Source organism: Prosopis cineraria, unplaced genomic scaffold (assembly GCF_029017545.1).
Source record: "Prosopis cineraria cultivar Desert tree isolate PC_DT_omini unplaced genomic scaffold, ASM2901754v1 PC1, whole genome shotgun sequence".
Taxonomy (NCBI): domain Eukaryota; kingdom Viridiplantae; phylum Streptophyta; class Magnoliopsida; order Fabales; family Fabaceae; genus Prosopis; species Prosopis cineraria.
The window spans coordinates 54,762,279-54,785,270 of NW_026555332.1; the positions used below are offsets into that span (position 1 = coordinate 54,762,279).

Consider the following 22,992-nt stretch of genomic DNA (forward strand, 5'->3'; position numbering starts at 1 on the left):
TCACCTCACTTGCTGTGGTCGATGTTCTGGAAGCAACGATCCACGGCCTTCTTTCTCTATAACCAAGCCAGGAGATATGTTGTTCTGGTACAAAGGATTTGATGTCAATATCCGCAATCCTGACCTTTTCCCTTCTATCTCCAACACTTCAGGCAAACCATTTATGCAACCCTTTGACATGCCTACATCAATCCTGATAGCTCTGTTATCACAAACACCATTTATCCCAACCTCTTGGATTGTGTGGCCCATGATCATTCTCTTCGCACCAGGAATCGTAGCGAGAGAACATGCTCAAGCGTGGAACAATCACAATTTCTAGCCAATTCATCCGAAAATCTCCTCGACCAAACCACACCATTCCTCCCCCGGCAACAAGCAGGCGAACGTCTCCCTGACCACCCGTTAATCCAATCCCTCACTTCTTCATTAATCCGCTCCAATCCAAGCGTAACATGTTCGGGCAATAACCCCCGTGAACAAAAAATCGAATCTCCAACAACCAGAAACAGTCAGATTCTGCGACAAAAAACCGGCTCGAAATTGGACCATTAGGCCGCAGTGCAGCAATCCTGGCTTTAAAGCCGTCAAAGAATTCTTCCCTAACGCCGCGAAAAACAGAGGGAATCCCGTCAAACGGATTTTTGGGCTTTTCCAGCCCTCGACAAAGACTCTTCATTTGTTCCCCAAACAAAAACCAGTCCGCCCATACCTTAAATTCATCCAGAGCAGGTTGGGTGACGTACCTGAAATCGCCGTCCACGTTCATATCTCGTGGTTCCCATTCATGGTAATGATGGCGCCACCACTTCTAGCTGCCTCGCGCTTCAATTTCTCGAGAAAATAGAGGATCTTAAGCTCTTCACCTCCCCGGTCCAGCACATCCCCGATCTGGACCACAGTGGTGGACCCTCCAATCCAACGATCGGACTCATCTATCAGCTTGGCAAGTCGGAAAGCCTGTTTGGATTTCTCAAGATCGCCATGGAGATCGCCAATGGCAATTAGACGGTCTGGTGAAGGGAGGCGGGTCTGCAACGCAGGGAGAAAACGTAGAAGAAGAGAGAGACGAAGACGGCTCGTCACAGCAGCGAGGGTAGGATTTTCTACCGGCGGCGGCGGCAAGAGGAAGAGACCGCTGACTGAGAAGTCAACGAAGGCATCGACGAAAGATGACAGAAGATTTGGAACGCCATTGCAGAGCGATGAAGCTGAGGCCTCTTCCATTTACTGGAGAAGGCTTCAGAGATTGGCTTTCCTAATTGCAAGTAACTAACTATTTGAACCCCAGAAATTTCTTGGCTTCTTCTACAATGGGCTCAAGCCCTTTTGGATATAAGGGTTGGAATTTGAAGGTGGACTTGGCATCCTCTTTCACTTCTTACGTTTTTTTTTTTTTTAAATATGTATGAAAAAACAGACTATAACCTGGACTGAATGGAGTATATTTATAATTATAGTATAATGTTGCAATCACAAGCATTATCATGTGTTTTTATTTATAAAGCAAAAACAAGTCGTATTACATGGCTTTTTGTTGTCCTGGAGTCGTGTTATATAATATATAGGTTTGATGTAAATTTTATATTGTAAACCAAATTAAAAAATGTCACATCTGATATGGGATAAGGGTGAAATTCACTTATTTCTTTTCTTTTTCTTTTTTTGACATGGTATTATGAGAATATAATAAAAAAATTTAGTGAATGTTAATAGTCATGATCAAGAATACTTAATTTTTTTTAAAACAAAGCAGAAAAGAGATATGAACATGAAAAATGTAAAAGAAGGAAAAGAAGAAAAAGAAGCTGTATTTATAAAAAAAAAAAAAGAAAGAAAGAAAATGACATTTAAAACCTTTTTAAGAAAATGTGTTGCAATAAAAGTTTATTAATTTTGTATTTAATATTGTCATGTAAAAACAATCAAACTTTAAAATTAAGTTTCAACAATCGTATACATGTTTTTATAAAATAATATTGATATAAAATTAATTAATTTTCACGTGATAAATTTCTTGAGAGGCCTTTAGTTGTCATTCCCCAAAACTAAAAGCCATTTTTTAGTGTTTTACGATAAAGAGGAGATTATTAATTAGTTAAAAACTTATTAATTTTTTTTACAAAATTATTTACATTGTGCATACTAAAAAAATATAAATACTTAATTTTATTTTTGAATTTATTACCAATAAAAAATCAAAATATAATTTAAAAATATATAAATAAAAAATATGTTAATATAATAGTATCAAAATATAATATAAAAAAGAGGAAAACATAATTTTAAATCTTACATTTTATTTACATTTTGTTATAAATTTCTGTATTTTTTTAATATTTTAAATTTTTAAATTTTTATTTTTTAATATTTTAGGTCTCTATATGAATAAAGTGTAGAATCTAAAATATTAAAAAATAAAAGTATAATATTTTAAATTATTAAAAATGCAGGAATCTAAAGAAAAATAAAAGTAAAGTTCAGGGATTTAAAATTATGTCTTCCTTATAATTTTTTTAAATAGTGGTAATTTGAGTCAAACATATTTAATATTTAACAAAATAAAAAAAATAGGTACAATAAAAATATATTGTAACAAAAAAGTTGAGAAAAAGCAATGAAATTTTTATTTAAAAAATCTTGATCGATCCAATAATTACTGTTAATTCACTATTCTTTAGAGCAGTAATTTTTTAAAAATATTTTATAATATATAAGAATAAAAAAGATAAACTATATAAGATTATATAATGTTGAAACTAACGTTTTGATAAATAAAAAATATATTGAAACTGACACCAGCACAGTGGAGGAAGGATTTCCCGCCGTTTTCGTCGTCGACGAATAAGCATTCCACGAGTGGCCGAGCTCGCCGTTGGACGCGGTCCACCGTGGTCAGTCCTGCGTGCTTGTTCTCTGGAAGGTCTAAACCACGCTAGGGCTTTGTCTTCTACCAAAGTCGGTGAGATTGATTTGTACAAGCTGGCTTCGAATGATCTAAATTTTGAATTTGTTCCCCGCGTCACCTTACCCTGCGTGGTTTTCCACCGTGTCGGTCGCCGTCTCACTGTCTTGCTTGTTATGAATTTTCATTTTAATTTGGCCTTGAAACTGTTTGATGAATCTCCCTTGCTTCTTAACCGTGGAGCTTCTTGGATTTTGGTGAAGACCTGATTCTATTGCCTTATAATTGACCTATCTTCCTCCTCCTCCTCCTCCTCTCCCTCCCTCGCACACTCTATCCGTTTTTAGGCTTCTATCTAAGATGTCTCTTCCTCATTTTTTGGAATAATCACTGGTTCTTATCTGCAATGACCATGACTGCATACAGTTTCATTCCTCTACACGTGATCATGATCATCTGTTCTGACGTTTCTTTTTGTCTAGGATCGATCAAGTTAACTCAACCACAATAAAGTCTGTACTTGAGAATTGATAATTTCTTGCTCATTTTGTTTGTGTAGTTCTGATTATGGATACGTATTCATTGAAGTCTGTTTCAGATTTACCCGTGCCTTTTCGCTAACTTTTAGTTTCAGGTACTATATTTTATTCCTTAGGAACATCTACCAAGTTAAAACATGGAATGATGTTAGCTATTCTGAAAGTTGTAGTCAGCATAAGCTTTTACCAATTTTTATTCCATTATCACATGTAGTTTTTAAAATAAAGATGGTTATCTTTCATCTATTATCTCTGATATAACATACAATTTTAATTGGCATGTACAATATAAAACCTCTAATGGTGTAAGCGCAGAAAATAATCTGCATCTATACGTAAAAACTTGAAAGATTAGCTTTCGTAATCAGCCATTGAGTTTAAATGTACGTGCAGGTTTTTTAACTCGCTCCAGAGTGAATGCTTTCCTAACTGTTTCCACTCCGATATAAATATGGTAATTTCTGCGCCAACTGGAAGTGGTAAAACAGTACTCTTTGAGCTTTGCATTTTGAGGCTTCTCTCTAAGTCCATTTCTACAGAGGAGAGATTTATACATGCAAATGGAACTCTCAAAACAGTAAGTCCTTTACCCGGTGGCACCGGCTGCCGTACAATTCTCTCATTCCTCCTTTGAGAAAGAGTAAAAATAACTCCAAGTTTATAAACTACAGAAAATTGTTGTGAGCTCAGTTCTTGTTCTCCTTGAGTCAACTTAATAGATCAAATGAATCTTTCCTTAAAAGTTGTATTTTGCTCGAAAATTGGCTTAAGCTTTTGCATATAGTGAATGATGTTAAGTTTACTGGTTAATGAGCATGTGGATCTCCGTGTAGAAGTAGCTTACTGTTGCTTCTATGATTTTCAAACATGGTGTCAAGGTCTATATAGCCCCGTCTAAGGCTTTGGTACAGGAGAAGCTTCGGGATTGGAATCAAAAGTTTGGGCACTTGGGAATCAATTGCCTGGAGCTGACAGGTGACAATGAATCTTACAATTTGAGGAACATACAAAGAAGCAGATATTATTCTGACCACCCCTGAGGTCAGTATGCAAATACAAGTTAAGTGAAAATTACTCTCTGGCACACTTTTCCTAAGTCTTATCAAATCGATATCATCTTGAGTTATGAAGTTAATGGCACCTATTCTCAACACTGTGGGAGGAAAGCATTAGTGAATTACTTTATTTGGGGCACCTGCAGATACACAGACATGCACAAGCAGTGGGTTGGTTTATTGCTATTACTGGAGATGGTTAAAACATATCTTTTTTTTTCCCTATGGATAGAAATTTGATGCAGTATCACGTAATGGTATAAAAGATGGTGGCTTGAGCTTTTTCAGCGACATCGCACTGCTACTCCTTGATGAAGTTCATTTGTTGAATGATCCACGAGGAGCTGCTCTGGAAGCAATTGTTAGTAGAATAAAAATGGTTTCTTGCAATCCTAAATTGAAATCAAATCCTCTCGCCCAAGCTCGCTTTCTAGCTGTCTCTGCTACTATTCCAAATATTGCGGATCTTGGTAATTTTTGTTTTAGTTAATACTGTCTGAAGAATTATGTACATCGTAATAAATGGGAAAATCCTTATGCCATATTTGCGCTAATGCAGCCGAGTGGCTTATGGTTCCTGTCCAGGGGATCAAAAGGTAGGTTTTAAACCTCCACATCAATAGGATGAGCATGTGCTCTGGTGCTTAAAATAATATAAAGTTACACCAGAGAAATATCAGCCGACTTTTAAATGCTCACAGGTTTGGAGAAGAAATGAGGCCTGTAAAGTTGACAACTAAAGTGTTTGGTATGTTTCCAAAACTGAACCTAATAGTCTTGAAATCAGTTCCTTCTATTTATATGAGTATATCATGCATGCCTCTTCTAGATTTTGTTAAAATGATATACATACACTTTAACTTTTCAATATACTTTTTTGTTAAAATATAGTCCTTGTTTAAAATATATTTAGGTCTAACTCAGGTGGTAAGTGTGGGGTGGGGTATGAGTAGAGATCAATTGTTCAAACCATTCGTATATAACCCAAAAGAACAAAGAAACTCTTTTGTTCAATTTTTATTTTCTCATCTACCTTTGTGATAGTTATGAGTGGGCCAATAGAAAGGGTATTTTATTTAAAACGTTTAAAATTAGACTAAAGTTAGAGTAACTTGTTGTTTCAAGAAGGTGGAATAAATTTTGAAATATAGAAAATGTTAATGTAATTTTAAAAAAAACTCGTGAAAAAGTTTCAATAATTTAATCTCCATTTGTAATTTCTACGAGTGGGTGACAATCCTTTCTCTTGGAAAAGGAGATCATAGCAGCTTGTGATCTTATTACGATTATTATTATTTATGTTGGCATTTATGAATTCTTATTTGTATGTCATAATTATGGAAGTAAAGAAATGTTTGGTATAACTCCGCCTATGTTTATAGCCGGTCCCAAGCCCGGGTAAAGAAGGAGGTGTTGTGTTAGGCCATCAACAGCCAATGTAAAAAATTTGTTGAATCTATCATGAACATGGACAATAGACGTTATAATGTTTCTAAAAGCTTGATAAATGATAGAGCACAATGGCGTCTGCAATCCATATAGCCGACCCCCCTAGTGGGATAAAGGCTTGTTGTGTTGTTGTTTGTTGTTGTAAGAAATGTTTGGTATCATCAATCATGATTCTACAACTACATTTCGCAGGCTATGCCCGGCCCAAAATGACTTTCTATTTGAGAAGGTCAGTTTCGTGTTGTAAAAAAAAGATAATAAATGTTCTTATTAAAAAGCAATCTGACCAACTAAGCTAATCATAATGTCTGATTTTATTGTTTTGCCACCATGCAGCGCCTTCAAAACTATATTTTTGGTAAGCAGGGAGAGTTGAGCCAACCATTTAACAGCTTTCATGGTCTCTCTGCCTGAGAAAAGTATTTGAAGGATTTCATCGTTTCATATGTACAATTGATTACCAGATATTCTCATGCAATACTCAAGAGGGAAATCTGCACTTATATTTTGTTCAACAAGAAAAGGAGCACAAGAAGCAGCTCAGCGACTCTCTCAAATAGCCATGACTTTTGGTCACTCGAATCCATTCATTAAGAACAAAGAACAGCAGGATCGACTGAGGGAAGCTTCTCTATCATGCAGCGACAAGCAAATTGCAATCATACATCCATTATGGTGGTATGCAAATGAGCTTTGTAAAATAATAAAATATAAGACAGTTCAAAGCGATAACAATGATTGTGAATGTGAGTTGCCTTTGTAGTCTCCATCGGGGGTTATGTGGGATTTGCTTATAGTTGGTAGTTTCCATGTGAGTTGGTAGCCGGATCGACTGAATGGCTTTTCTTTGTAGTTGGTTTCACAATGGTGGGCTTTGCCTAAAGGATCGGAATCTTGTAGAAGGCCTTTTTCTCAAGGGTGATATTCAAGTACTTTGCACTACAAATACACTTGCCCATGGAATCAATCTCCCAGCACATACAGTGGTTATAAAATCGACACAGCACTTGTACAGTATTTTCTTTCTTTTTTAAAGTGCACGTCGTCAGAGCATATCTAGAAATCTTTTGCTATTAATTTATTAAATTTCAATGATTTACAGCAACAAAGAAAAAGGTCTCTACATGGAATATGACCGCTCTACAATATTGCAGGTGCGCTTCTTGAGATGCATTCTGATAATTTTACTTTCTCTATGCACAATCTTGCCAATGGCTAAGGACTTAGTAACCATGGATATTAGACTTGTATCTAGGTTAGACTTGTCCTTAATTTAAATCAAGTATTGCCTTTCAATGTTACCTTGTAACATCTGCACTCATAGGATCTGTTTCATGACCTCAAAGAGGTCTTGTCGCTATTGCGTTATACTATACAGGATAACCTAATAGCCAGTGATTGAGATGTGCAAGTGACTTCTCCGCCTAATAGCTATGACTGTCAAAGTTTACTTGAATTGAGAAAGTGGTTTCTGTAGGACAAATTTCATAGACAAAATCGAAGTGGCACACAAACCAAATTAAAATACTAGTTCGAGATACGTGCATTTGCTTCCGTTTCTTCATCTTAGCTTGAAAGGGAAAAAGTTGCTTGACCTTTTTATGGTGTAGATGTGCGGCAGGGCAGGCCGACCACCATTTGATGATACAGGCATGGTTATAATCATGACAAGAAGAGAAACGGTGATGCTCTTCCCCCCCCCCCCCACCCCCAAAAAAAAAAAAACAAGCTGTACTTGTCTGTATTGCTTGATGTCGGCTTGCATGATTTTATTTACTGCTTCTTTGTTCTTTGTTCTGGAAGCAGGAACTATTAACTCTTTCCAAGTATGCCTTCTTGTTTTTCTGTTGCATTACAGGTCCACCTGTACGAAAATCTCTTGAGTGGTTGTGAATGGTGGAATCACAGTATGAGTCATGACTACCTCTCTTTTAAGTTGCAGAATGGATTTGTGTCCTTGACCATTTGTAAACCTCGAGCACTTATTCTGATTAGCCGGTTGATTTTTTTCTTTACTATAGATTGTTCTCATGTGTGACGGAGCATTTGACTGCGGAAATTGTCCAACTGACGGTATCTGATATCACAAAAGTAATTGACTGGATGAAATGTTCCTATTTGTATGTGAGAATGAGAAGGGTATGTAGTCAAGGATTTCTATTAATTTATGTAAAGTTTCTCCTATTTGATAATTTTATTTCCTTCACAAGCAGAACCCAAAAAAATATGCTGTTAAAAATGGAATTTCTGGCGATCGTTTGGAGAAGCATGTACAAGGTACAATTGTCATTATCTACCTGTTTTCTGTAGATTTTTAACTACTGTCTATCGTTGTCACTGACACAGACATTTCTATTGAGGTTACTTGCCATTTGCCTTGATTAATTATTGAAGCTATTTTACATCAGAAATATGTGTGTTAAAAAAGTTAAGAGTTATCACAGCATCAAATGGTCTGGGTGATGAAGATGGTTTTCTCTAAGGCCATTAGGTATCAATCTTCGACTTATAAGACTTATTCCTGCTGCATATATATAAAAAGATTAAAGTCTCATTAGTTTCTGATTTTATCCTTTTCCTTTCTTCAGAGCCTGGAAGGCTGATGACAACAAGTATTATTTGAGATTTAACACTATGAAACAGATAATGCGAACCCCTGAAAACTGCACTTTAGAAGATGCCCTTCGTGTTATTTGTCTTGCTGAGGAAATCTCTTGTACGAGTATAGTTGTGATGATCTAATATTATGATACAGTAGAACACAGTTTATTCAATGTAGCATTTGACAACATTCTGCACTTGAAATTGAAGGGATACAACTTCGACGCAATGAGAAGAAGATCTTGAATGAGATCAATGCTGACAAAGATGGCCGGCTTCGGTTTCACATCCTTGGAGACAAGGGAAAAAGAAAAAGCGCATTCAAACAAGAGAAGAAAAAATTATATTTTGGCAAAATGACTGCTTAACAGGCGATCCCACTGTTCATGATCTATCCCTAATTCAGGTGCAGTAGTAACCTCTATTTTGCGCTGCATGTCAACTTATATCTTAGTGATTCAGCGAACTTGGTGCTACAGGACACGAATTCTTTATGCTCAAATGGATTGTAGAATTGCTAAATGCATGAAAGATTATTTTATTTACAAAAAGAATTACAAAGGAGCTGTGAATTCTTCCCTTCTAGCCAAATCACTTGACCAGAGACTCTGGGATGACAGTCCATACTTGTTGAAACAATTACCTGGAATTGGCATGGTTACCGCGAAGGTAACATTATTGATAAAGTATGATGGCAAATCCATATTTGCTAGCCTTTAATTGGCTGCTTTTCTTGTCCATTCAGGCATTGCATTCAATGGGCATTAAATCATTTGAGGCACTAGCTGAAGCTGATCCCAGGAGAATAGAGATAGTAACTGGTCGAAAATACCCATTTGGGAACCATATCAAGGATTCTCTTTTATCGCTACCTCCAAAAATTGATATGAAGCTTGAGGAAACCGAGAGGCAGAAGCAAGGAAAGTCCAAACTAGTGGTTACACTGACTAGGAAGTCAGAGTCAATCCAATCAGTGAAAAGGCATTATGCTGATATGGTGAGCAATCTGGAATTTTCTTTCTTTCTTTCTTTTTCTTTTTTTTTTAAATAAAAAATCTTTTGAAAACGTTTAGTGCATTTGCTAACACTTCTTTCTTACAGATCATTGGTGTTGAGGAAGACAACAGCATTCTCTTTCATGAAAAAATAAGGTGATGACGTATGAGTCACGTTCTATGCTAGATAATTTACACTATGTTAAATGGTTTCTCGCAAGCATTTATTCTCTCTTTTGACGGTGATGACTCTATAATACTGTGCCCAACTACCCATGCTAATTGTTCTTCCTCATCTGGATGCATTTTGAACTCTCACTAAATTTTTGCTGCAGGGTGGATCAATTCACCAGGTATGTAAACTTAAATCCTTGATTCTCCTTTCGCGGGGAATAACTTTTAAAAATGTGGAGCATCCCGGGCCGAGATACTTTCAATGGAGAATAGGAAGAATTTTTATTTTGGGAGCTTTCTGCAGATTCATATTTCAAAATTCGGAGCTTCTAACGCATTATTCAAACAACTGATACCCTGCATGAAATGCATTTTATAGTAGTAGGCAAAATAATTACGAAAGTTATTTCACCAAAAATTGCAGCAGTGATTTGACGTCGGATGAAATACTTTTGGCTTGCAAGTCACGATCATTAACCATATTTTGTTTAGTGGATAATGATACAATTGAAAACGAGAACCGCATAGAGTACAAGGGACGCTTGTCGATGAGAAAAGTATATACAACTCCTTCTATCGGACAGTCGACTGCTATCTGTACTTCAATTTTCTGCAAATTTAGAGGCTGAGAATTTTCTTTCATGTTGCAGCCCTTATAGTGCGACAATACTTGTCCCAATCTCACGTGGGAAGCAGATCATCAAAGCTGATTTTATATATGAAGAGTATAGTAAGTTGTGTCCACCGTATATTCACGTTATGAATGATCTCAAATCTGTTTTCTTTAGATAGTGCAGTTATGGGTTTTTTTTTTTTTTTTTCCTTTTTGTGCAGTTGGTATTGATGTCCACCAAAATCTTTCCTTGATCCAAGAGAGAAAATCAAATGTGCAATTACAAAGAAATAGAAAGCTCCCTGCTTTTCCCTCGCCCGAAGGGATACATGTTATTGAAGATGGCAACATAATCGCACCTCAAAAGCCAACGGAAGAGCTATCCAATTTGAAGTCTAAGGATGAAACAGATTCCATGTCAGTCGTCTTCCTTTGAGATATCTGTGATAACTTCTTTTCTTAATTCCTTTTTATCCATATCTTATTTCTAATTATCTCTTCTGTTACAGTCCGAATTTTAACCTCCTAGATGAAGAGTTGGGAGAAGGTACGACATAATTCAGAGATGTTTTTATTTTATTGGTTTTATGTAACATAAGAAAATTCTTCCCGTTTTCACCTGTGCGGAAGGTGGGTGTGCGCCTGAGGAGGATGAGGATGATGAATGCAAAATCATCAATGAGAAGACAGTATTTGACCACATACGCGAGAAAGCCAAAAACTTCTCTCTCCTGTCTGCATATGATAATATTCGCCTCGCATCACCAAAGGTCGACCTTCTTCTGACAAGAAAGCGCGCCCGAGAGAAGAGACCTGGAGTCCATCATGAAGTAATTGTTTTGGATGATGAGACAGAAAGACTCAACATATCACCACAAGCCGAGTTTACTTTTCCTGCGGGGCTCAGAAAGGCAGAAGATAACACAGTTGGAAGCTCAATCGACACAGGTGCACGTTTGACTATCATATGATTTAATTAACATCTTTTGCTCTAAAAGTTTTATCTTTATCCTTATCATTTCGTCGTTGAAGGCGTTGTCCTCACTGAACCTGAAGCAAGAACATACGAAACGTCAACTGGCCAAACAATTTTCGACCATATACGAAGAAAATCCGAGGATTTCCCACTGATTAGTAATTTGGATTGCAAGGAGTCAATTTTCCAGAGAAAGGAATTAGTCTCACACAACCATTCTGATTCCCTCAATGCCGCTTCCGAAATGGAAATGGAGAGTAATGTCTCGAACATTGTCGGAGAGAACATACTCACTTCATATACGGAATCGGTTGATCATAACAAATTTGAAGGTTGCAGTGGCGAAGACAGAGTAAGTACAGTGTTAAAGGACAACAAGCGAGCGCCAGATGCAAGCAGCTTTGCACATAGCAGTAGGAAGAAGCATTGCACTTGTATAGAATCGGAAGCAGAGAAGTCGAGCTTAAGTGAAGCAAGAAGACAGTGCGGTTTTTTGGAGACCGCAGGCAAAATGAAGGAAGTAGGTTCAAGTCCTGTGTTCAAGAGCGTATTTTCCTTTCTCTGACTTTTTAAAAAAAAAAAAAATTGGGGGTTCATGGATTTTAGTTCAGAATGCCTCATTCTTGGGTTGCCGGATCGCACTAGCTTCTTACTATAAACGGTGTATTTCATTATGCTGTCCTACACCGGTTATGGGATCAGCTGGTAACAGCAAGACTGGTTATAGTCGACTGCTCGACATGGAGAATATGACTCGCGAGTAAATTTCGGTGAGAATTTGTACCGTGAACTATATGATGATTTGCCAGCCCAAATGCTATAACGCAAATAGTTTTTGAAGGATTACCTTCATGGCTTCATCTCTTTGATTCAACTGCCAATATCAAATTACCATGGTGGTTCTGAAATCTTAATGTTTGGCGCCATCTGGTGGTGTGGTGTGTGTGCGTTGGTACCTTATATGTAACCTGTAATTCAATATAAAATGGAATAAAAAAATTAAATTTGGAAAAAAAAAAGTGATGGAATAATTTTTTATACTTTCTATTATTATCATAATTTGTAATGAAAATTTCATTAATATATAATTTCTTAATTAAGTTGTTTGTGTCATTACTATTTGAGAATTTGATCATTATATACTCCCTCTTAATTATAGGACAAAATTAACAAATTTCACAATTTTTAAGAAATATATCCTTGAATTTAAAGAATTTATTTGAATTATCAATTTTTCCTTTTGCTAAAATTGGTAATTGATAATATTAATAAAATTTGTTTAAGACTTATAACTTAATGAAATTAAAGAGACAATATTGAAAAAAAAATATTATATATTTTCTTTATATTTAGTATAAAAAGCGTTTCTTAAAAAAAAATTTTAAGAAACGCTTTTTAAGTTATTATAAAGCAAATAACAAACGCTTTTTTATTTGTCAATTTTCCAGAGAAAGGAATTTAGTCTCACACAACCATCTGATTCCCTCAATGCCGCTTCCGAAATGGAAATGGAGAGTAATGTCTCGAACATTGTCGAGAAGAGAACCATACTCAATTCATATACGGAATCGGTTGATCATAACAAATTGAAGGTTGCAGTGGCGAAGACAGAGTAAGTACCGTGTTTAAAGGACACAAGCGAGCGCCAGATGCAAGCAGCTTTGCACATATAGCAGTAGGAAGAAGCATTGCACTTGTATAGAATCGGAAAGCAGAGAAGTCGAGCTTAAGTGAAGCCAGAAGACAGTGCGGTTTTTTGGAGACCGCAGGCAAAATGAAGGAAGTAGGTTCAAGTCCTGTGTTCAAGAGCGTATTTTCCTTTCTCTGACTTTTTAAAAAAAAAAAAAAAAATTGGGGGTTCATGGATTTTAGTTCAGAATGCCTCATTCTTGGGTTGCCGGATCGCACTAGCTTCTTACTATAAACGGTGTATTTCATTATGCTGTCCTACACCGGTTATGGGATCAGCTGGTAACAGCAAGACTGGTTATAGTCGACTGCTCGACATGGAGAATATGACTCGCGAGTAAATTTCGGTGAGAATTTGTACCGTGAACTATATGATGATTTGCCAGCCCAAATGCTATAACGCAAATAGTTTTTGAAGGATTACCTTCATGGCTTCATCTCTTTGATTCAACTGCCAATATCAAATTACCATGGTGGTTCTGAAATCTTAATGTTTGGCGCCATCTGGTGCGGGTGTGTGCGTTGGTGCCTTATATGTAACCTGTAATTCAATATAAAATGGAATAAAAAAATTAAATTTGGAAAAAAAAAGTGATGGAATAATTTTTTTATACTTTCTATTATTATCATAATTTGTAATGAAAATTTCATTAATATATAATTTCTTAATTAAGTTGTTTGTGTCATTACTATTTGAGAATTTGATCATTATATACTCCCTCTTAATTATAGGACAAAATTAACAAATTTCACAATTTTAAGAAATATATCCTTGAATTTAAAGAATTTGTTTGAATTATCAATTTTTCCTTTTGCTAAAATTGGTAATTGATAATATTTATAAAATTTGTTTAAGACTTATAACTTAATGAAATTAAAGAGACAATATTGAAAAAAATATTATATATTTGCTTTATATTTAGTATAAAAAGCGTTTCCAAACTTGTCTTACATAATTAGGACAAGAAGGAATACTTATTAAGTTATTATAATATATCAATAACAAAAAAAATCCATATAGAATAAAATTTATGAAACAATCATACACCATTTATGACTTATCTTTTTTTTTTTTTGGTTACTTCCAAGTAACTTGTCTTTGTTCTAAACACAAATCTGAGTCCTATATGTGTTCTAGATAATTAAAAATAAAGATAAAATGATACTTCATCTTTTTAAATTATAAAACTATTTTAAATAATATTACGTACATTAAAAAATTCAATAGTAACAGTTTATAAATTTGTTTTTTAAAAATAAAATTATAAATTTTTAAAAATTTCTCTACACATTTAATCATTACACTGTATTATCTTTTCACTTTAAAAGTAATATAAAAAATATTATTAATAAAATTTTATTTTATTTTTAAATTTTTTCAAATTTTTGGAATAATCAATTTTTTAAAATTATTTTATAATTTGAAACGTCATATAAACCAAAGTTATTAGTCGGTAAAGTAGTTGCCATGTGGCTTGGCTCATCAAAGGAGCGAATAGCTCGGTGGTTAGCATGGACTTTCGCCATTGGAGCATATCCAATCCAGCAACGTTGATCACAATTGATATTCCATTGATTATTCCTCCCTCCATTTCCATGACACGTGGCAATCTTATTAAATGCTACAAGAAGATAAGGTGGGGAGGGTCACCAAGTCAAATTTCACTTCTTTTTATTCCTTTCTCCCTGATCCTTTCAATTTCTCAGATCAATTTTTAAATAGTTAAAATGTAACATTTTATAAAATTATTTTTTTTAATTACAATCGAATTGTGATTAAGATTAAATTTGTTTATATTTTAAATTTACTTATTTATTTAGTTTTCATATGAAATTAATGGATGATGGGACATGCAATGGCCGGAAGTGGATACGTGGATGAGGGCGGGGTGCTTGGAGCCAATGAACCGCCGACGACTTGCCTTGCTTGACTTTGTAACAGTAGAAGAAATGGATGATTTTGTCAAACAGCATGTCCCTGTTCTGGACATGGTACAATTCGCACTTGCCTCCAAGTTTCACTCTCTTACTATTCTCTCCAAATTCTCACGTAAAAAGGCTTTCAACAAAATAATAATTTCGTATCGTCGTAATTTTTTGTTGGCCTTCTCACAAAATTTCTCAATGGTGCCTTCTGATGAAATTTCTCACTGGCCCACTCATCACTTGCCTCATTTTTCCCCCCTTCATATGTTCTCTTATTACAAATAATTTTATTTAAAATACATTTAAATATTAAATATAAGCAGATTTTTCAATCAAAATTAAATATTGATTTACCATATTAAAATATACTAACACATTTTAGTAGACCCCACCCATGTTAGTTTTTTTTTTCCTTTATTTTTTTAAGTTGGCAGTATTAATATCAATTACAAAATTTATTCATATTATATTATTCAATAAATGAGCAAATTATATTCTAAACTTTAAATTCAATAATACCATAAATCTTAAACTCATTTATTGTGTAAATTATTTTTTTAATTTTTGAAAGCAATGTAATCAAACTTTTACTGTTAACAAAAGTTAATTTTAACCTTTAATTGAGCAAAATATTAGAAAATGATCCAAAAATGATTTGTGGGTCATTTATTGTAATTTTTGGTCATTTTATATAATTTTAAGATTTTTTTATTATTTTCTAATCAATTAACAATTAAAGTCAACAGGGATCAGATTGTACCTTTTTTCAAATGTTACGAAAATAATTTGCACAATATATGAGCTTAGAGTCTATGGTGCTATCGGATTTAAAATTCAAAGAGTAATTTATTCATTTATTCTATATTATTCATGAATTATTAACATTACATATTCATAATTAACTGTGTCAGTTTTAAAATATTATGTGCTCTGTAACTAGATTTTACACCAATGTGATGCACATGATATTAGCATTTAGTTGTAATATAAAGAGAAAGAGAGGAGAAAAGATTTTAATGAGTTCAATTTCTAGAAAAAAAAATAGGTTAAACTTTTTAATATATTACATTCAATTCTACTTATAAGTCTCTTCTAGTCAATTTTATCAAAATTAAGAAAATTAAATCTTAAACCTCATTAATCATGTCTAAAAATTGGACAAAGTGAAAGATTATAAAATGAAATCAGCTATTATTTATATTTTTAATATATATAAGAATAAAAAAATTATAAAATAAAACAAGTTGCTTATTATATGTATAACATGCAAGGGAGATTAAACTTTGAATTGCACGTTGTTATTAATATTTTTAAAATATCACAAAGCTAGCAAATTAAAAAAGGGTTACAGGTGTCATCAAATTTTTTTGGCATCATTTTAATATATTATTTATATCTTGATGAGTTAGATTTTAAAAAATAGAGAAATATGTTTGAAATTTTTTAATTGATTTTTGTATATATTTTTCTCCTATATATTTTCTCTTTATTCAAATGTTATAATCCTATTTGTCTAGATTTTTAAATTAAACTTAAAACGTCTCATACCTCCCCTTTATTTTTCTTGAACTGAGTAGAAAATTAATGTGTTCCATGCATCACAAGGGTATAACTATTTTTATTATGTAATTATCGTCGTTTGGGTAAACTATTTCTTTCATTCTTTTTCTTTTTTGGCTTTTTCATTTTATAAAATTTTATATAATAATGTATAGTGAGACAAGAGGCAATTAACGTGATGAGATGATGTCACATGAATAGAACTTACATCAATAAGATTTAAATTTTATTTTATTAAAAATCTAAAACTTTTTTAATAAATCAAACTGCAATTAAAATTTTGATTGTTCCATTTTATTTTCTCACCATTAAAATTTGTTAGCTATGGCCCTTTTCATTTATTAAGAGAGAGACCTATTTCTTTCATATATACTTTTATACATTAGATTTTATTAAGTTACTATATAATTGCATTTGCATACTTTCCATGTTATTGCCATCCTAGCATAATAAAATAATAGATAACAAGTAACTAATACTAAATAAATAAAAAAAATAGTACAGGTTAAAGTTTTTGCTTAATAATTTTAAGGAGACATTGTATTAATATGAAATAGATTAATGTTTTTAAAATTACAATATTCTATATCATTTATGATAAAATCTTTCTAGTGCATTGCACCAGTGGGAATTCTAGTTCTTTAAAAAGTGTCGTAGGTCTCACACCCAAAATGTGATTGCTATGGTGGAATATAGTCTCAGTTCACCAAAAAAAAAAAAACAAGGGTTATAGTTTTATCTTTAACTTCAAATTTGAATTCATGACACAGCAAATTTATCTTCAAATAATAATCTCAAACCAGATCTCGTTTTTTATCTAGGGAGAATTGCACCAAAGGTTCTCAAAACTAAGAAAATCGCAACAAAGGCCTAATATAATCTGAACCGATTCTACAGGCCTAGGGTCTCACATACAATTTAAATTTTGTCGTGAAATGACGGGATTGTCCTTGTTCTCTTCCAACCCCCACCCCAACGAACCTTCAGGTAAATAAAATTCCTTTAAGTGAATCAGAGGGGCTCGTCTAGGATCACTTGAAATGGAGAGTTCCCAGAGTTGGATTTGCCGTGTCAGAGCCTGAAGAATTAGTTCAGGAATTTGGGTGAGGAAGAGAGACCAAGGGCAATTCAGTCATTTCACACCAAAATTTAATTTGGAAGGGATCTTCCAATTCAAATTCTATTGGGCTTTTGATGTGAATTTCTTGATTATGAGGACCTTACGTGCGTGCGATTCCCCCTTTTGTCGATGCTTGAAATCTTTAAATTTAGATCTTGGAGAAATTTAAAATTAACAATTTGATTATCCCATTAAAACTAGTTTACAAAGTTCATGCATATAATTTCCCCCTCCGGAGGGAATTAATAACAAAAAAAAACTCAACTAATATTCCACTGATGTTCAAGCATTCCATCAATATAACAATTGGTTGTAACATCACAGTGCAAAAAATTATTTTATGGGCATGAAATAAATAATAAAAAATTACAACATACCAATAATAAAATGGACAATTTACAGTGTGGCTCTAACTGTTGACAATTAGTGAATCGTTTTTGTCAAAAAAAAAAAAAAAACACATTAACTCACTGGCAAGCGAGGATCTTATCTTTTCTTTTTTATTAGTTTTTATCATGACTTTTTGTTTACGGGAAAACAAATCACTCTCGTCCCCAATTAATGCTCTACTACCTCCCAAGACCTCTGGACCTGCACCGTGTTAAAGAATCAAGCTTGGTTCACCTGTTCTGAACTGCGAGTGCTGAAGGTCTCCGAGGATGATACTTCGGACGTTACAATCTTCTTCAATGCATTGGAAACAAAACTGTTTGTGCTGTAAGACCTAATAGAGCTCTCCGAGTTTAGCAAACCAGTCCCAGCGCTCAAAAATGGGGGTTGACTCGGTACAGAAACATCCACGTTTGAATTGCTTAGCAGCTCTACAACTTCTTCCATGGATGGCCTCAGGGAAGCAGAAGCTTGCGTGCATAGCAGCCCTATTTGAAGCACCCTTGATAATTCTGCTCCTGCAGAATCATCCCCTAAGCATGGATCCACAGCTTCATGTAATCGGTTTGATCGATACAGTTTCCAGATCTGAGGCCAAATCCAAAGAACAAAAGGTGTTGAATGAATCAGGTAGCTGAGAAAACTAATGAGCCTTGTTTCAAGATTCAGGTGAAGTAGAGAAAGATCTCACTGTTTGTAGAAGGGAGCCAGAGTCTTCTCTGAAGACATTGTTCCTTCTGCCACATAAAATTTCCAGAACAAGCACTCCAAAGCTATAGACATCAGCTTTATCTGTTAGTTGGCCTCGAGTAAGATATTCAGGTGCCATGTATCCTCTGCCCAAGAAATAAGAATTTAAAAAAAAAAATAGTCAGCTACGGTATAATTTCTTCAGTTAAAAAGAAAATTGATAAGTAAAATTATTTGAGATTTTTTTAAAAAAAATACAGACTAAAACTTTATGGACTCACAGTGTTCCGGCAATTCCAGTGCTAAGATGCGTCTTGTCGGCAGCAAAACAGCGGGCGAGGCCAAAGTCGGCAATTTTAGGAGTGAGATTCTCGTCCAGAAGAATGTTGCTACTTTTGATGTCTCTATGGATTATTCTTATTTTAGATCCTGCGTGAAGATATGCAAGCCCCTCTGCTATTCCAATTATTATACCAAAACGCTGCCTCCAATTCAGAACCTGACTTTTGTTCTTTTCTGCAACAAAGCAGAGTAAGAGGACGTCATGTTTCCGGAGCGAGAATTAAGCCGTTGATGCTTTGCTCTTATAAAGTTCAATTGGAATCGAAAATATGTAAGGTTTTGATTGGGAAAAGTATAATAAAAGAGAGAAAATTACCAAAAATGAATTGATCCAAGCTCTTGTTGGGTAGGTACTCGTACACAAGGAGGCTCTCGGGGCCTTCAATGCTACAACCCAAGAGTTTGACAAGGTTCTTGTGCTCAATTCCGCTGATCAAATTCACTTCGTTAAAGAACTCGTCAACCCATTGCCTGTTATTGAACACTAATCTCTTGACAGCCACGACTTTCCCATTTGACAGAGTCCCTTTGAACACAGAACCAGCCCCTCCCTGGCCAATTTTTCTTGAAGAGTTGAAATAATCGGTGGCCTTCTCCAGAGTCTCGTATTTGAAGTTCAAACGTGACTTGTTTATGGAAATCGAAATCTGGCCAAGCCGACTGTTTTCTGGGTGACGAAAGAGAACAGAAACACGGCCTCAGAAAACAAAATATTTAACTGTTCCAAGTTTGTTACGATTGCTGTCATACTTTCCTAACATATCACCTTTATTCATCTTTGATATTCTTGAGAAGATTACATAAAAGGCAGAGAGAAACAGCAACACAACCGCAGCCACAGATAACACAATTGCTATAACGGCTCCCCTCCTGAATGACCCTAAAAATCAAAAGGTTAACTCAGGCAATTGACATAAAGATCTATAATCTTGAACCGGAGTTCGAACCAAAGAAATATGAAGATTTCAAATGTGACTCATACTAGTCCCATGTGAGCCTGAATTGCCATTTAGTGAAACAACTCTAAAAAGAGCAGAAAACTTTTGCAGCCGCACATACTTACCCTTTTGACCCTGTTCTTCACCTCCTTCGTTGTAGAACTTGAAAGATGAGTATCTCAAATAGCATCCAGCATTCAAAGCCCTTCCTTCCCTCTTAGGCAAGCAACCTCTCACCTCTCTCACCGCTTTCCTCAAGCAATTCTCACACGCATCACTCTCCAACGTCTTCCAACACTGAGCCAGAGCATAAACTCCCCCAACCTCTCCCACACCGAAGCCGAATCCCTCTCCTACAGCAACCCTCACCACATTATCAAACACCTCGCCGAGACTCTTGTCGAATTTCCACCTCTCATCGCCTTCATCCTCCACCACACCATACTCGGCGCTACAGTTCACGGTGTCCCTGACAGGATCAATGGCTTCCGAGTAGAAACTGTAGTTATCGTAGCGAAGGAAGCAGCCGTCGAGGTAGATGCGCGCGGAGAGTGACGGGAGGCAGCGAGGGAGCTTGGTGCGACTGGCGGCGTAGCAGAGGAGGCAATCGGTGTGGGAAAGGTCGTGGAAGCACTGAGCGAAACCGAAGATGGGGAGGGAAGAGAGATTGAGGGAGTGAGAAGCCCAGTTCTGAGTGGTGATGGTCTGGGAGAGAGAGTGCATTTCCTGGACGAAGATGGGGATGTAATGGGAAGAGAGAGGAGCTTTGGAGTTGCCGCAGAAGAGGCCGGCGAGGGAGATTCGAGGATCGGAGAGAAGGGAGGGAGGGAAACAGAAAAAGATGAAGAGGATGGGAATGAGAAGGCATGTAGATGGGAGGGAGGAATGTTCCATGGCGGTGCTTGGAGCCGTCGGGTAGAGAGAGAGAGAGAGAGAGAGGTTTGGTTTTATGGGAAAAGAGGAGGGAAGAGGAGGTTGGCGAATGGCGAGTGCCAAGTTTGATCTTTTAGGATTTGGTGATGCATCACTTTACTGCATCTCTGGATTCAATGGTCGATGGGGCAGGGACTAGGGAGGGAGGCACTAAAAAATATTTGTTGTATTTTTCTCAAACCATTCCTTACAAAGTGAATATTTATTTTCATTAGATAAATTTATTTATTTAATTATAAAGATAATTCAGTTTAAATTTTTAAATTTCAAGCATAATTATTATATTTAGATAACTTTTTAAACTGTATAAATTGATTATTTTCTCTAATACTCTTTCAATCATATTTATAAATCACTTTTTATCATGTTTTATGAGCATTAATTAAAAATCTTAAACCTCATAACTCTATTTAAAAGTTTAATAATTTATTAACTTTGTACATATTAAATATACATGCTTAAAGAATACATTTTATTTTTCTAATATTTAATAAATGATAAAAGGAGAAGTTGTAATAAAAATTTAATGATGTAAGTTATAAATGAAATTAAAAAAAAAATTTCCTCCCTATCCCAAGAGTAGGACTGGGTGATATTTTTTCACATCCTCATCACACATGCTAAATTTATGCTAATCAAATTATCATTATAATAAAGTATTTATCATTTATTACAAATTACCAAAGCTATTAAATATGCTAGATTAGTTGTTCAACTAAACCAGCACAAGCTTCCATGACTAATCAGAACCACCAATAAATTATCAAATATATGACACAAAAAATCAACCGAAAAACAAATAAACACAAAATAATGCTATAGTTTTTTGAGTTCTTGAAAATTACAAAAAGTTGATCCAAATATGCCCAAGGATAAGGCATAAGCTATTGAATTTTATTGAATCAAGTCTGAATACATTCAACACCTTATTTATAATGAAAATAATCACTAAACAATAATAAAATTAATAAAACAACGTGTATGCATGAATTTTTTGACACGTGGCAAGTTTTAGATACTTTTTAGTGGCTTGTGGGTAATCGTCGCGAATCAAAAAGAGGTTCAAAGCCGGTTCTCACCAGTTTTCAACTGATTCACTTTTTGGCGAGTTCTTTAGGACTTAAGGTGTCATGGACTAGAAACATGGCCAGTAGCCCAGTGCTCGGTTTGGCCATTCGTTCCAGCCAATCGATCTGATTCTGATAATACTAAAATGATTAACATTATGAATATTTATAAATAATTAGCAAGAAATAAGAGTTAGCGACAACACGGAAGAGGCATGGATCCGTGGGGCAAGAATGAGGTCAAGTTTGATAATTTGATTCGAGGAAACTGAAAGGAAAAGGAATGGGGGCCCACTTTGACTTGGAGATACAGAGAAGGTGCTCGTCACCGTCAAAACAAGGTGTTGGAATTGGAAAAGCCTTCTCTTGAACATGAAGTAATAGCAATATTAATGTTAATGTAAACGCGACCCAATTTTCCACTTCCACTTTCCACCGACCTTTTTACTGCCTTTTTATAATCAATGCATCATTTCTCCTTATTTTTATAATTAAACGTTCATTTTTTTTAAATATAATTAAGCGAATCTCATCATCTCTGTTAAGTTTCCATCTGAAACTGACGACTACATTGAAACCTTGTTTAGAATTACTGCACTTAACAAGTGCCTATCTTGAAAGCTTAATAATATTTTATTCATACGCCTGATCTCACGTGCATTGCTCCCATCATATAATTTTAAAATATATTCGCTCTCAACTAAATTTGATCCTTTTTCCCCGATGCTTGATACTCATTTACCATTTGTTTACATAATTATCTGATAGGATTATATTCAATCATTGTAAGGCTCAATTAAAAAGAATAGCTCTTTTAAATTTTTTTTTAGAGAATTGAAATCAAATTTCACATAAAAAAATAATTATTATAAAATTATTGACAACTGAACTAAAATGCATTGACAACACGATACATTTTAGCTCAATTATTAATAGATCTTACAGTAATTAATTTTTTTATACGGAACTTTAATGTATTTTTTCTTTCTTTCTTTTTTTTTTTTTTTGCATTCCGTAAACATGAACTCAG

The 22,992-nt window shown here is 34.8% G+C and overlaps 2 protein-coding genes and 1 pseudogene across 2 annotated transcripts; 1 reads left to right on the forward strand and 2 right to left on the reverse strand.

The window, feature by feature from the left end:
* On the reverse strand, positions 1-1,254 carry LOC129302610 (shewanella-like protein phosphatase 2; annotated as a pseudogene).
* Positions 1,255-3,472: 2,218 nt separating this feature from the next.
* LOC129312727 (DExH-box ATP-dependent RNA helicase DExH17) lies at positions 3,473-12,167 on the forward strand. The gene is given in 32 exon segments (XM_054955764.1): positions 3,473-3,521; positions 3,524-3,539; positions 3,838-4,021; positions 4,323-4,454; positions 4,456-4,485; positions 4,732-4,969; positions 5,059-5,095; positions 5,201-5,251; positions 6,141-6,177; positions 6,285-6,306; positions 6,413-6,626; positions 6,802-6,957; positions 7,051-7,102; positions 7,559-7,630; positions 7,807-7,840; positions 7,843-7,855; positions 7,970-8,087; positions 8,162-8,225; positions 8,537-8,556; positions 8,559-8,664; positions 8,760-8,855; positions 8,858-8,955; positions 9,029-9,055; positions 9,057-9,218; positions 9,295-9,546; positions 9,651-9,700; positions 9,880-9,897; positions 10,369-10,448; positions 10,553-10,748; positions 10,841-10,877; positions 10,958-11,279; positions 11,364-12,167. Coding segments are annotated over 32 exon segments (3,492 nt in total). The 3' UTR covers positions 11,873-12,167.
* A 5,711-nt stretch (positions 12,168-17,878) lies between these two features.
* LOC129285304 (cysteine-rich receptor-like protein kinase 42) lies at positions 17,879-20,944 on the reverse strand. Its single transcript, XM_054920937.1, has 6 exons — positions 20,088-20,944; positions 19,791-19,904; positions 19,341-19,691; positions 18,964-19,198; positions 18,684-18,828; positions 17,879-18,580 (listed from the first exon to the last, which is right to left on the reverse strand). The coding sequence occupies exons 1-6, from the start codon at positions 20,854-20,856 to the stop codon at positions 18,212-18,214; spliced, it is 1,983 nt and encodes a 660-aa protein (XP_054776912.1). The 5' UTR covers positions 20,857-20,944; the 3' UTR covers positions 17,879-18,211.
* Positions 20,945-22,992: the final 2,048 nt, after the last annotated feature.

What these genes read in the sequence shown, in the direction of transcription:
- LOC129285304 (XM_054920937.1), bottom strand. Translation starts at nt 20,856, where the DNA reads ATGGAACATTCCTCCCTCCCATCTACATGCCTTCTCATTCCCATCCTC. An exon ending in CTTGGATCAATTCATTTTTG is followed by an intron (nt 19,199 to 19,340) that starts GTAATTTTCTCT and finishes GCTTTGTTGCAG; the next exon opens with AAAAGAACAAAAGTCAGGTT. An exon ending in ACTGGAATTGCCGGAACACT is followed by an intron (nt 18,829 to 18,963) that starts GTGAGTCCATAA and finishes TTTCTTGGGCAG; the next exon opens with AGGATACATGGCACCTGAAT.